Source organism: Podarcis pityusensis (assembly GCF_964106645.2).
Source record: "Podarcis pityusensis genome assembly, chromosome: 4".
In the NCBI taxonomy this organism is placed as follows: domain Eukaryota; kingdom Metazoa; phylum Chordata; class Lepidosauria; order Squamata; family Lacertidae; genus Podarcis; species Podarcis pityusensis.
In genome coordinates, this window is record NC_138027.1 from 27,834,151 (window position 1) to 27,848,168 (window position 14,018).

The 14,018-nt window shown below is 42.8% G+C and overlaps 1 protein-coding gene across 4 annotated transcripts in view; it reads right to left on the minus strand.

Annotated features, from left to right (window-relative positions):
- STARD13 (StAR related lipid transfer domain containing 13) overlaps positions 1-14,018 on the minus strand; it is a 247,400-nt gene that overhangs the window by 19,202 nt on the left and 214,180 nt on the right. For all 4 annotated transcript variants that reach the window (XM_081004067.1, XM_081004069.1, XM_081004068.1 and 1 more), the window contains 2 exons: positions 5,278-6,671; positions 4,670-4,843 (listed from right to left, as the gene is read on the minus strand). In XM_081004067.1, coding sequence (XP_080860193.1) covers positions 4,670-4,843; positions 5,278-6,671 — 1,568 coding nt within the window. The remainder of the gene's footprint in view (positions 1-4,669; positions 4,844-5,277; positions 6,672-14,018) is intronic.

Below are 14,018 nucleotides of genomic sequence, written 5' to 3' on the forward strand. Positions count from 1 at the left end.
GAGATACCTAACGGGCCCAGGGCAACCAGAGGCAGCGGCAGGGGACTGCTCAAGTAGAAAGTTAGGATTCCAACCAATGCCCCCAATTGCTGTGAGGGGGCAGCTGGATGGGGCAAAGGCCTCTCTCCGCCCAGCTCAGAATAGCCCTAATGACCTCTGCAATTTACTTATCCTCCCAATGGAAGTACTGCCTGCCTGAAGTTTGGATTGCTCCGCTAGTCGCCAGTTATCTTCTCCTGTCATGCAGGAGAACTGGGTCCAACTCCTCAATGGGGAGCTCCTGCTTTTGGGGAGACTCTACAGTTCAGTAGGAGAGCACATGCGTTGAATGTTGGAAGATCCAAATTCTGTTCCCTGAATCTTCAGTTCCCTGAATCTTCAGTTGTAAAAGGAGCACACATAGCCGATGATGGGAAAGAACTCTGAGACTAATTTGCGTAGCAAATTATTATGGGCTAGATGGACAAATAGTCTGACTTAAGCAAAGCATCTGCCTCAGGTGGTGGAAGCTGGAAGACAATGACAGAGAATGAGATCCCTTCTTTTTCTCTTGGGTCAGTGCCCCAGAGGCAGCCTTCTTTGCTTGTTGCTGGCCATCGATATTTGGCCTAGATGCTATCTCCAAATGCTTCACAGCTACTGCCACTGGACCAAGAGACATTCCAGGCCACTCACTGGAGCAGGCATCACACATACATTGCTCTCTCATGGCAAACAGTGACAGGGTTAGCTACTCATCCATCAGGATGTCCTGAGAGGTTAACATGTGAAGAGGGAAGAGTGTAGCAAATCAGAAGATCTGGACACTCACATCCTGTGATTCATCGCCTCCATTGCTATTATTATTATTATTATTATTATTATTATTATTATTATTATCTTTCAGCCTCTTCTCTTTCCTCTTTATTTAACTTGACGGATAATTCTCTCTGCACTGTATATTTTCTGAATGGCTGATATCTAGCACAAATCTCTAAATATTACTTTGCAGTTGAACAAGTACATGGTACAACATATAAACTGCAAAGCCATTCCATTAATTTAAGGGAAGTTTGGTTACAAACGTGGTGCCTGTATTTATTTCTCTTGATTATTTTTTATTATAGTTTTACTACTACTGCAGACATGGAATCTACTGGGAGTGCTCTGAGGCACCCTTTCTGAATTATGCTTCCTGGGTGACTAGAACCAACAGTACGTAACAACTTTGCTCTCCTTGCCTTTGGCTGTAAAATGAGAGCAATAATCCTTAGCACTCTCACAGAGGCCACTAAGATGCCAGCTAATGCTATAAAGTACTCAGCCAGAATATGTTATGTTAGAACAATTACTGTGGACAAATTTTATTTGTAGACTCTGGAACTGAGCTACTTTAAGTAAGCCTCTCTGCGCAATCTACAAGACCATGGCTAGAAAACTGAAACTCACAAGTGCGTGCCCAAGCGCCCTCATCTCTGAAATCTTTAATAAATGCAGAGGAAGAGATCTGAATGCCATTTCATGAAGATGATATTGCGGCAGAAAACCTCAGTGCAGATGACAGAAGTGATACCAACTACAGCAAGAAAGAATATTAATAATCTGTGCTGCAGTCTGTGTCAGTTCCAGATTCCAAACTAAATTTGTCCCCAGTATTTTATGCTGCATGACATACTTAGATGGCTGCATAGTACGCCCAACTGATTCTCTGATCTTGTTCTAGGGAGATCCAACTTTTGGTTCATAATTCACCCACATCGACAGTTTACTCATAGTAGCAAGGCAGTGATAGCAGCATCCTGGAAACCGCGGAGAACCATTTTAATATCACCCTGGTATGAATGTGTAGGAGCTTTAGTATGTCTAATAAAACTTGCATATAATAAGTTAAGTTTATTGAAATGTGGAGTTTGTTTATAAATTTGTGGAATATGAAACGTCAAGATAATATGTAATTTTATGTATTATTTTCATTGATATAATGCCTAACCAATACTGTTGCTGGTTTTTTTAAATTAAAGGTAGGATTAGTAATGTATTATATTTTACTACAGTGGTGCCTCGCAAGACGAATGCCTCGCAAGACGAAAAACGCGCAAGACGAAAGAGTTTTCCGTTTTTTGAGTCGTTCCGCAAGACAAATTTCCCTATGGGCTTGCTTTGCAAGACGAAATGTCTTGCGAGTTCTTGCGAGTTTGTTTCCTTTTTCTTAAAGCCGCTAAGCTGTTAATAGCCGCTAAGCAGCTAATAGCCGTGCTTCGCAAGACGAAAAAACCGCAAGACGAAGAGACTCGCGGAACGGATTAATTTCATCTTGCGAGGCACCACTGTATTATTATTTTAATTTTTTTTAAAAAAAGGAATTTACCCTCAATGTTTTTTCTTCTCAATGTTCCATGCCCTTCCATTTACTTGCCACACATTTTAGGATCTCGTAGTGGGATGGGAGTAGACACATCACTATTCCCTGCCTAATTCTAAATTAGTTGCAGAATCAATTGACCTTTTACCCTTTAGGTAGCAAAAGAACAAAAACCCTGAAACTTCTGTAATGAGAATGCTAACTAATTTTGCACAATGAACAGTAATAGCTGTAAACTGGCACTGTAATTGCTCCAGCACTGCCCCGTTAAACACTCAGATTTGGGTTTAGACCCATGTAACACAATAAGGCGATCTCTGAAAACTCGCACCAGTTCTATCAATATTTCTAATTAAGCAAGTATTTGGCATTGTAGGGCTAATACATTCTGTCAACAGAAGGATTTCCGCTTGTGCAATGGAACTCTCTCTCTTCTTCCCCTGTGTGCCTCCTAAAACTGTTCTTGGGTTTCCCTCAACCCTCTGAAGGTTTGGGGAAGAAGCATGGTGCACGTGGGGAGAGAAGAGGAGGGGAAAGCTCTGTTGCACAAGTGGGAATCATTGCACTAATGGAATGTTGGATGCTGCCCTTGGTCCTGAATGGAGGTGCACAGAGGTGTTGCCACCCTCTAAACCAGCCTTTCTCAACCTGTGGGTCCCCAGATGTTGTTGAACTACAACTCCCATCACCCCTAGCTAGCAAGGCCAGAGCTCAGGGATGATGAGAGCTATAGTCCAACAACATCTGGGGACCCACATGTTGAGAACCACTGCTCTAAACATCTCTACAGCACCACAACATGTGTATAATGCTTAAATAGCCAAAGCTTCTCTTCCTGATGAGATAACAATCTTGGCATGGACCCTTGGACCATTAGTTCACTTCCCACAGATGGAAATAGGAAATTTTGTAATTTTAGAAATACAAAATGGGTTTTCACCATAAGAGCAAAATGAAGCTTCTGTCATTGGGCCCTTTCAGAGGTCCAGAGAGACTGGGGCTACTTCCAGCTTTTGAGACACCCTAGCCATAATAACGCGGGTGGTTATTTGGACGTGGGTGGCGCTGTGGGTAAAACCTCAGCGCCTAGGGCTTGCCGATCGCATGGTCGGCGGTTCGAATCCCCGTGGCGGGGTGCGCTCCTGTCGTTCGGTCCCAGCGCCTGCCAACCTAGCAGTTCGAAAGCACCTCCGGGTGCAAGTAGATAAATAGGGACCGCTTACCAGCGGGAAGGTAAACGGCATTCCGTGTGCTGCGCTGGCTCGCCAGATGCAGCTTGTCACGCTGGCCACGTGACCCGGAAGTGTCTGCGGACAGCGCTGGCTCCCGGCCTATAGAGTGAGATGAGCGCACAACCCTAGAGTCTGGCAAGACTGGCCCGTACGGGCAGGGGTACCTTTACCTTTATCTTTTTAGCCATAACAACAACAACAATAATTGACAGCATACCAAAAAGTCACCCAAAAAAGAGTGCCTTTGGGGAAGGGTCATAGCTCAGAGGTAGAACACCTGCTTTGCATGCAAAAGGTTCCAGATTCAATCCATGTAGGGCTAGGAGTGTCACTTGCCTGAAACCCGGAACAGCTGCTCCAAGTCAGTGCAAAGAATGCTGAGATGGCCCAATGATCTGACTCAGCAGAAAGCAACTTTCTATGTTTCTTATGAGTAGTTTGTTTATATGATCAGCTAAACTGAGAAGACATGTTCACTACTGGGTAACCTTGTGTCATCATGTCCTATGCATTTTTATTAATATTTAGGAACATTTTTAACACTTTAATTTGGCAAATTCTGCATCAGTTGACGACAACAACAACAACAAAAGAAAGTCTTTGTACCAAATCACATCTCTTATTTGCTTAAAGTCGCAACCAAAAGTTAAAAGTATCTGCTCGCCACATTTGGATCTGCTGTGAATTAAAAAAAAAATTGCAAAACTGATCAAAAGCTAAAATTTGAGTTTCCCTTTCAGTTTGAGGTCCAGGCGAAATGAGCCTTCCAGACCCTCCCTCTGATCAGCCCTCTCTGTGTAATCTAAATTGCCCAATGTACTGTACGTTTCAAGTAAAGAAAAAACATGGTTGTAAGAATGACCTTTAGACTAAATGAAATAAATAAATAAATAAATAAATAAAAAATAGGGGGAAAAACTGCTGCAACAGCCATTCCTTGGCTATATTAAACTCTTCACCAAAAAGATTCCCCCATGTCAAAAGTGCATACTGATGGAACAAGTTGTCTTGATTTTACGATGAACATAATTTTTAGGCTTCATCACAACAGTATGCTGAAAAAAGTGCAAATGCCTTAAACTATGTTAGTACTCACCAAGTCCAGCCATGCTTGTTTGACATGGAGTATTTTTCCATGATGGCAGTAAGACGAAGCAGGGAAAATTTTTGCAGCAGATTTAACTGAGCAGCTGACTGACTGCTGATCTGCAGTGATCCTATGGCATGGCACAGTTGGTGAGAGATCTGAAAACTGTGCCAACGTAATCGCCTTTAGACAAACAAAGTAAAAAGCAACAGAATAAGATGTTTGATTATGGTGCTATGTTTGAGGCCTCTGAGAGATTTGCACCTGCAACTATACAATATTTCCTTCTGCCGTCCATCCATACTGGTTGTTTCAAGAGACTACTCTCCACATTTAACTAACATAAAAACAACCCATTTGAAAAAGTCTATATGTCTGAGAAACATTACAGGTATGATTAACGTTCATAAAGTACAAAATTGCAATTTACTTTTGCTCCAGTGCATCCCATTCACAAAGAAGGTGGTGCATCATCATGACCACATGGTATAATCCAAAAACTCTATATCTATCTATCTATCTATCTATCTATCTATCTATCATCTATCATCTTTGGAACTTTGGAACATGAAGCAGGATTTTCAAACCTATATCCAATTATTTTGAAGGGTACAAACCTGTTTGGCCTTGTAAGAGATGCTCCAACACCAGAATCTCTTCTGTCCCTAACACCAGTAGCTTCTGATTCATTGAGAGATGTCCCATCTCTGTCCATATCACTAGGGGTTGTCCGGCCATCCGATACAGAGTTCTGTTCAAAGTCTAATGCAATCTTGACTGGTGACCGGAATGATAAAGATCCACATTCACCAATGGATAGATCGTTGTTCTTCAGCTCTGGCAATATGTTTTTGGACCAGTCGTCTACGGATTCTTGAAGCCCATTGACCTGCTGCAAAATGTCATCCAGATGAGGAAAGAGATTTTCCCTTTCCAAATCTAGAAGGTCTCCAGTACTGGCATATAAGTGAGAACCTGGAACGTTGTCATAAATGCTAACTCGGCTCTCCTTTGGACAGATAGCAAGGGGATTGGACTCTTTGGGTGTCGAGCACTTCTGATTGCTTAGAGAAATGCTGCCTGTCCTCCAGTTCACGCGGTTGCTGCTATCTGTAGGGGAGAGGCTTTCTATGGAAAGTGCCTTGGGAAACGTTCCAGGTTTGTGGTCCTTTGGAATATGGACAACTAGGTTCTCCTGGGAATGAAATTCATTTCTACGATTCTGATCTATCACTTGCCTCAGTGCTGCTCCTGCAAGAACATCCAGGTCCTCCAAGTACATGCCGCCTCGTTTATTTGATTCATGGTATTTCCGTTCCTTTAAGGAGGGAGTACTTATGCCACTACTGCTAATCTCTGACTGGCTACTCTCACTGCTGGATTTAGCAGAGAAGGGAAACGCTTGCTTGACTGCGTTTTGAGATGTTATGTTCTGGAGGTTTCCATTCCCAATTTGGATGCATTGCATATCCTTTAGGGCTTTTGGCTCATGCTGAAGAACAGGTCTGCCTATCACTAAGTTACTAGTCCTTGTGGAGCCTTTCAATTTTCCATGTGCCCCTTTGGCTTTGAGTGTCTCCATACGCTTCAGAAAGGTTTTAGCTCTGGTCCGTGTTGGTTTCTCATTGCCGAGGTGATGAGAGTCTTCTGGAGGATGGTAAGGGGTGGTGCCAACTGAGGTGGAGTTATGCAAAAGAGCATTTTCTACACAATATTGTCCTGAACAGTCAAATGTCTCCCTGAGAAGGTTGCTGGCTCCAGAATGACTCCGATGGTCGCTTCCCACACTACTCTCGCTGTGAATAGATGAGACGTCAGGCTCGCTCAGGTCAGTAAGCACACTTTCACTGCTGGTGGTGATTTTCATTTTAATGTCCCCCAAGGACCCATGCTTGTCTGACTGATGAAGTAAGGTGTCAATGTCGTCCACCCGAGACCATCTGCGGCTCGTCCTTTGGAAAGTCCATTTGTTACTGATGGCACAAAGGTCTTCTTCATCAGAGTCTTCACTCTGAAAAACAGCACATAGATAAATAGAATGTCTTTCCCCTCTTAGCGTTATAGACTTAAAAAAAACCTGTGATGCAGTGAAAGTTAAGCAGGCTGGATGATACTGTTCTTTTTTTCAAAGATAATGGATTACAGCCCTCCTTTCTTCACTTTCTAAAATTCCAATACAGGCTCTGAAATGCACAAATAGAGCTGTTTCTCTGTGAAGTCAATATCCGTCAACATTAGCTCATTCAATAGATCCATTTGGAATGCACTATCTCCCTCCCTCCCTCTCTCTTGCCTGAGAGCTTCACAAGCAAAAATCTCATGGACATTTACCAAATAAAATCACTGGGGGAATAAAATGAAACAGCTGGAACAATAAATTACGTATAATGCATTGCCATACGAATTCTAATTGGATGACCCCATCCCATGTGGCCAAGTGACATGATGTTTCTGTTCTTACTCTAATGATAATATTAACTAATAATTAGAAAACTCAAATATTATTTGAGAACTGAAAACATCCAACAATAGCCCCAAAGTCAAAGCATAAAGGCGGCCTATCTTGACACTATTGGGGATGTAATTGTGGGCACCTCATCAAGTGCAACAACTGGTGGACCAAGATGCACATCCTTGTTAAGTTCAATAAACTTTATATGAGCACCACAATGGATTGGTTTGCATACCATATCAAACCATGGTTTAGTGCTAAGTGCACAAGGATGAATGAGCCTGGGTAAACAAGCCTGTGCATGCCTCTCTCCTCCTATGCAGTCAAGGACACCACTATTGTTTAGTTTCACTTCCAACGAATCCTGTCTTATATTATGTATGAACCAGAGATTGTGCTTTAAAACAAACAAAGTCTGAGTTCCGTCAGGGGAAAAGGTGGAGTGGTGAAGAAGAAGGAGAAGGAGAAGGAGAAGGAGAAGAAGAAGAAGAAGAAGAAGAAGAAGAAGAAGAAGAAGCAGCAGCAGCAGCAGCAGCAGCAGCAGCAGCAGCTGTGCTTTGAAGTTGGCTTGTTAGAAACTTATTTCCTACAGTCAGAAAGTTAATTTCTACATAATGCTAAACTAGGAGTGTTTGAATGAAAAATGAAAAATGAAATGCTAGCAAAGTCCTGCTCCTGGCTGCATGAAAGAAGAAGGGGGAGCAGAGGGTATAAACCCAAAGCTTCACTTGAATTCATTCTAGCGCATGTTCACAGCACCAAACCACAGTTTAGTGTTACATGCAAACCAGTTCAGTGTAAATACAGGTGTGCATCCTGATTCACACTTGCAACAGTCACAGAAGGTTGTTACACCTGGTTGTGTAATCCTGAAGCCATTTATATATAATTAAATCTCATATTGGGAAATAACTATACATGGTTTGGTATAAATCCAGAATCCCTCAACCAACCAGCCCCAAAACATAAAATATAAATACCCCTCTTAGACTGCAATCCTAAACAGTGTGATTTAATTTCATGTAAACATGCATAAGACTGTGCTGCACAATGTCAAACGAACAATGGAATATGAGAAACAGTTCACAGAGAATATGGACAGTGGTGGTGGTAATATAATATCTATACACCAAACCTACAGAAAACATGTTTTGGAAAGGGAAAACTTATGATACTGTTTAACATCAACTAAAGTGGGTGGGAAATGAGTTCCACATTCCATCAGAAACTATGTGGGATTGTTTGTTGAACAAAAACACATTGGCTTTAAACTCAAGAGAGCTATAAGCAAAGCTTTAGTAAACTAGCCACCTACGGGTACTGCACACAATCCATTATAAATGAATGCTATTCCCGTATGCCTAACATCTAGAACTGGGAACCATGGATCTAAATTGTGAGTTTGCACTTTGATATTTGATTCCCGCTTTTCCAACAGCAATGTTGAGCGCAAGGTGGCTCACAATAATAATAAAATTTTAAAAAGAGCAAATATTACTATCACTATAATCATAGCAAAACCACAACAGCCTATAAATAAGGGGGGGGGGGAAATCAAACAATTAATACCATTTGCACATTAACATAAGAACATAAGAAATAATCCCTCTGCTGGATCAGGCCAGTTCTCACTGACCTGTGGAAAGTTTGCTACCGGGACCGTACACTTCCGCTCCTGTGGTTTCCAGCAACTGGTATTCAGGGGCATACCGTCCCTAGCTGTGAAACCACAGCATAGTCATTGTGGTGAGTAGCAACTGATGGCCTTGCCATCCATTCATTTGTCTCAGCCACTGAAGCTAGTGGCCATCCTTACATCTTGCAGGAGCCAACCCTGTAGTTTAACTATGTCCTCCACACAGTACATAGCCTTCCCTTGTCCTTCCCATCATTCTTATATCCAGAGATAGCTGTGTCCCATTAACATACAAGGAAGCAGCTGCTGCTTCTGCAAAATTGTGCTTGGAATCAACTCTTTGTGGACAGAACAGTCGTACCTCGGCTCCTAAATGCCTTGGGAGTTGAATGTTGCGGCTCCCGAACGATCGAAAATTGGAAGTGAGTGTTCTGGTTTGCGAACATTCTTTTGGAAGCCAAACGTCTGGTGCAGCTTCCGCTATTTTTTTCTGGCATGCCTGCGCAATCGGGAACCAATCAGAAGCCGTGCCTTGGTTTCTGAACCTTTTGGAAGTCAAACGGACTTCCGGAACAGATTCCATTCAACTTCCAAGGTATGTCTGTATATGGACTTTGTGGACTACACACTAATTGCTCACCGCAAAGCCCCATGCTTTGCACTACATGCTGTGCGTTTGTAGAACAGAATTGGCTGGGAAAATCCAATTTATTTATCTATAAAAATATGTTCATTATCTCTATTCTTAAGAAACAAAACCAAAGCCATTTATAGCAAACATACATATCTACAGTAAAAACCATGTAAAAATTTTAATCAGAGATCAACAAACTATGGCAAATAGATTTTTCTTAAATGGCTCCATAAGCTTGGCAGCACAGAGGTTTTCAGCAGATGTTTAAGCATTGAAACAGAAGGTGGCCGCTGAATCGCTGTTGGCAGCACATCCCATAGAAACGGGTTGATGACCCTAAGCGCTCTGTTTCTTGCTGCTGTCAGATGAGCCTTGCCAACTTGGAGGATGACTAACCATGCTCCTGCAAACGATCTCAGTGACTGAGCTGGAATACAAGTGTTTAGGCATTCTCAAAGATACCTAGGACCTACGTTTTTCAGGGCTCTGTAAATTCATACAATTATTTATGGACGTTGGAAACTATCGTCATCCTGGAAAGAATTACCACTCTTAGAAGGAAAGCTTTAGCCCATAAACTGAAGTCACCAGATCTTTTTATTTTTATTTTAAAGACATGGGCTTGGATTCTACATAAATTAACAAAATTTACAGTAAGTAAGTTTTCCATCCAATCTGCCCCCCTGCCCCACCTAAAAAAACCTCTCTGGGGGGTCAGGGGCCTTCCCTGACAGTGTGGGCTGGGGATAGCTGCTGCGTGGGGTAAGGAAGGGACAGGAAGCTTTCCTTCCATGAACTTCCTTTACTTAACTAATCTTCCTTGTATAGGGAAGCTTTTAATGTTTCATATTTTATTATGTTTTTATATCAGTTGGAAGTGGCCCAGAGTGGCTAGGGCAACCCAGTCAGATGGGCAGGGTACAAAATAAAATAATCATAATCATAATAATCATAATAATAATATGGCTCCAAGACTGATTTTCATTATTCTCCCCTCCCCACAACTTCCCACCCCCATGCCCAACCCCACATTGCTCAGGAGGGTTCTACTGAACCTTCCTAGAGGGTTTTTCAGGACTTGCTGTGGCTGGGAGAGGAGGGGATAGATTACGTTCCTTAGAAATAATTGGAGAGGTCAAAGTCAAATTAATGTTAAGCGAATTCTTTTGTCATAGAATCATAGAGATGGAAGAGACCACAAGGGCCATCGAGTCCAACCCCCTGCCAAGCAGGAAACACCATCAGAGCACTCCTGACATAAGCCTCTGCTTAAAGACCTCCAAAGAAGGAGACTCCACCACACTCCTTGGCAGCAAATTCCACTGTCGAACAGCTCTTACTGTCAGGAAGTTCTTCCTAATGTTTAGGTGGAATCTTCTTTCTTGTAGTTTGGATCCACTGCTCCGTGTCCGCTTCTCTGGAGCAGCAGAAAACAACCTTTCTCCCTCCTCCATGTGACATCCTTTTATATATTTGAACATGGCTATCATATCACCCCTTAACCTCCTCTTCTCCAGGCTAAACATGCCCAGCTCCCTTAGCCGTTCCTCATAAGGCATCGTTTCCAGGCCTTTGACCATTTTGGTTGCCCTCCTCTGGACACGTTCCAGTTTGTCAGTGTCCTTCTTGAACTGTGGTGCCCAGAACTGGACACAGTACTCCAGGTGAGGTCTGACCAGGGCAGAATACAGTGGCACTATTACTTCCCTTGATCTAGATGCTATACTCCTATTGATGCAGTCCAGAACTGCATTGGCTTTTTTAGCTGCCGTGTCACACTGTTGGCTCATGTCAAGTTTGTGGTCAACCAAGACTCCTAGATCCTTTTCACATGTACTGCTCTCAAGCCAGGTGTCACCCATCTTGTATTTGTGCCTCTCATTTTTTTTGCCCAAGTGCAATACTTTACATTTCTCCCTGTTAAAATTCATCTTGTTTGTTTTTGCCCAGTTCTCTAATCTGTCAAGGTCGTTTTGAAGTGTGATCCTGTCTTCTGGCGTGTTAGCCACCCCTCCCAGTTTGGTGTCATCTGCAAATTTGATCAGGATGCCCTTGAGTCCATCCAAGTCGTTGATAAAGATGTTGAATAAGACCGGGCCCAAGACAGAACCCTGTGGCACCCCACTAGTCACTCTTCTCCAGGATGAAGAGGAACCATTGATGAGCACCCTTTGGGTTCGGTCAGTCAGCCAGTTACAAATCCACTGAGTGGTAGCATAGTCAAGACCGCATTTTACCAGCTTCTTTACAAGAATATCATGGGGCACCTTGTCAAATGCCTTGCTGAAATCAAGGTAGGCTACATCCACTGCGTTCCCTTCATCTACCAGGCTTGTAATTCTGTCAAAAAACGAGATCAGGTTAGTCTGACATGACTTATTTTTCAGAAATCCATGCTGACTATTGGTGATCACAGCATTCCTTTCTAGGTGCTCACAGACTGTTTGCTTAATGATCTGCTCCAGAATCTTCCCTGGTATTGATGTCAGACTGACTGGGCGGTAATTATTTGGGTCCTCTCTTTTCCCCTTTTTGAAAATAGGGACAACATTTGCCCTCCTCCAGTCTGCCGGGACTTCGCCTGTTCTCCAGGAATTCTCAAAGATGACTGCCAGTGGTTCTGAGATCACATCTGCCAGTTCTCTGAATACTCTTGGATGCAGTTCATCTGGCCCTGGAGACTTGAATACATCTAAACTAGCCAAGTATTCTTGTACTATCTCCTTAGTTATTCTGGGCTGTGTTTCCTTTGCTGAATCATTTGCTCCAAATTCTTCAGGTCGGGCATTGTTTTCTTTATCGGAGAAGACTGAGGCAAAGAAGGCATTGAGGAGTTCAGCCCTTTCTGTGTCCCCTGTTTGCATTTCACCATCTTCTCCTCTGAGTGACCCCACTGTTTCTTTGTTCTTCCTTTTGCTACGAACATACCCGTAAAAGCCTTTTTTGTTGCTTTTAACCTCTCTAGCAAGCCTGAGTTCATTCTGTGCTTTAGCTTTTCTGACTTTGTGTCTACACGTGCTATTTGTTTGAATTCCTCTTTGGTGGTTTTCCCCCTTTTCCATTTTTTGTACACATCCTTTTTTAATCTTAACTCAGTTAAAAGTTCTTTAGATAGCCACCCTGGCTTCTTTAGGCACCTTCCATGTTTCCGTCTCATTGGTATTGCCTGACGTTGTGCTTTTACTATCTCCCTCTTAACAAACTCCCAGCCATCATGAACTCCTTTTCCTTTTAGTATTACTGTCCATGGGATCTCACCCAGCACATCCCTAAGTTTTATGAAGTCGGCTTTCTTAAAGTCAAGAAATTGAGTCCTAGTATGCTTGGCTGCTCCTTTCCGCTGTATAGTAAACTTCAGAAGAACATGATCACTCGCGCCTAATGATCCTTCCACTTCTACCCCACTAACCAGGTCATCAACATTGGTTAGGACCAGATCTAAAATGGCTGTTCCTCTTGTTGCTTCTCCCACTTTCTGGACAATGAAGTTGTCTGCAAGGCCAGTGAGGAATCTGTTTGACCTTATGCTCTTGGCTGAGTTTGACATCCAACAAATATCCGGGTAATTGAAGTCCCCCATTACTACTATCTCCCTTCCTTTTGCATGCTTGGCCATCTGTTCCAGGAAGGCATCATCTATGTCCTCCGTTTGGCTTGGGGATCTATAGTAAACTCCCACAATGAGGTCACTGTTATTCTTCTCTCCCTTAATTTTGACCCAAATGCTCTCACTTTGGCTTTGAGGTTCTAAATCTTGGATCTCTTCACAGACATACACATCCCTGACATATAACGCCACTCCTCCTCCTTTCTTGTCTGGTCTGTTTCTCTGAAATAGATTTTATCCCCCCATTATTACATTCCAATCGTGGGACTTATCCCACCAGGTTTCAGTGATGCCTATTATGTCATATTTAGTTTGCTGTACCAAGAGCTCAAGCTCATCTTGTTTATTTCCCATGCTTTGCGCATTAGTGTACAGACATTGAAGTCCATTAATCATTCCCCCGTGTCTCTTATTTAAGGATTTTTTCCTCCCACCACTAGGTCATGTGCGCCTTCCTTCCCAGGTTCTTATACAGGGCTGGATTTGACAAAAGAGTTATGCTCGTGGGAGCTACTGCAACGAGTCTTGTAGCACCACGGGGCTTTCCCCTCTCTCCTCCGCCCACACCTCCAAATTGGCTCTGGGGGTCAGGAGAACCCCAGAACATCATGTGTGAGGAGGTCAACTGTTTTGTCTGGCAAGCGGAAACTCTTGCACTGATAGAATGAGTAGAGGACCTGATCTAGGCCCAATTGCTGCGCGACACAGGGATCAGGCCTGATCTGCCCGACTCCCACCTTTCACCACCATGAGTTGCTAGACTTGCAGATACAATGGTATCTCTGTCACTCAGTAGGTTCGGATCACTCTGTAATATCAAACTAAGCCCATTTAAATTAGCCACTCAAATTCCCAAGAAAATTACTATCCAAAAGTAAACATAGCATTTTCATAAATCTAATTCAGCCAACAACCTTTAACAGCCGTATATTTTCATCCAACATGCAGAAAATCTGCAGCTTCGTCTATCACCATAATTTAGAAGTGTTTAAATTATAAACCTCCCACAATCTTATAAGGGTCCCTGCT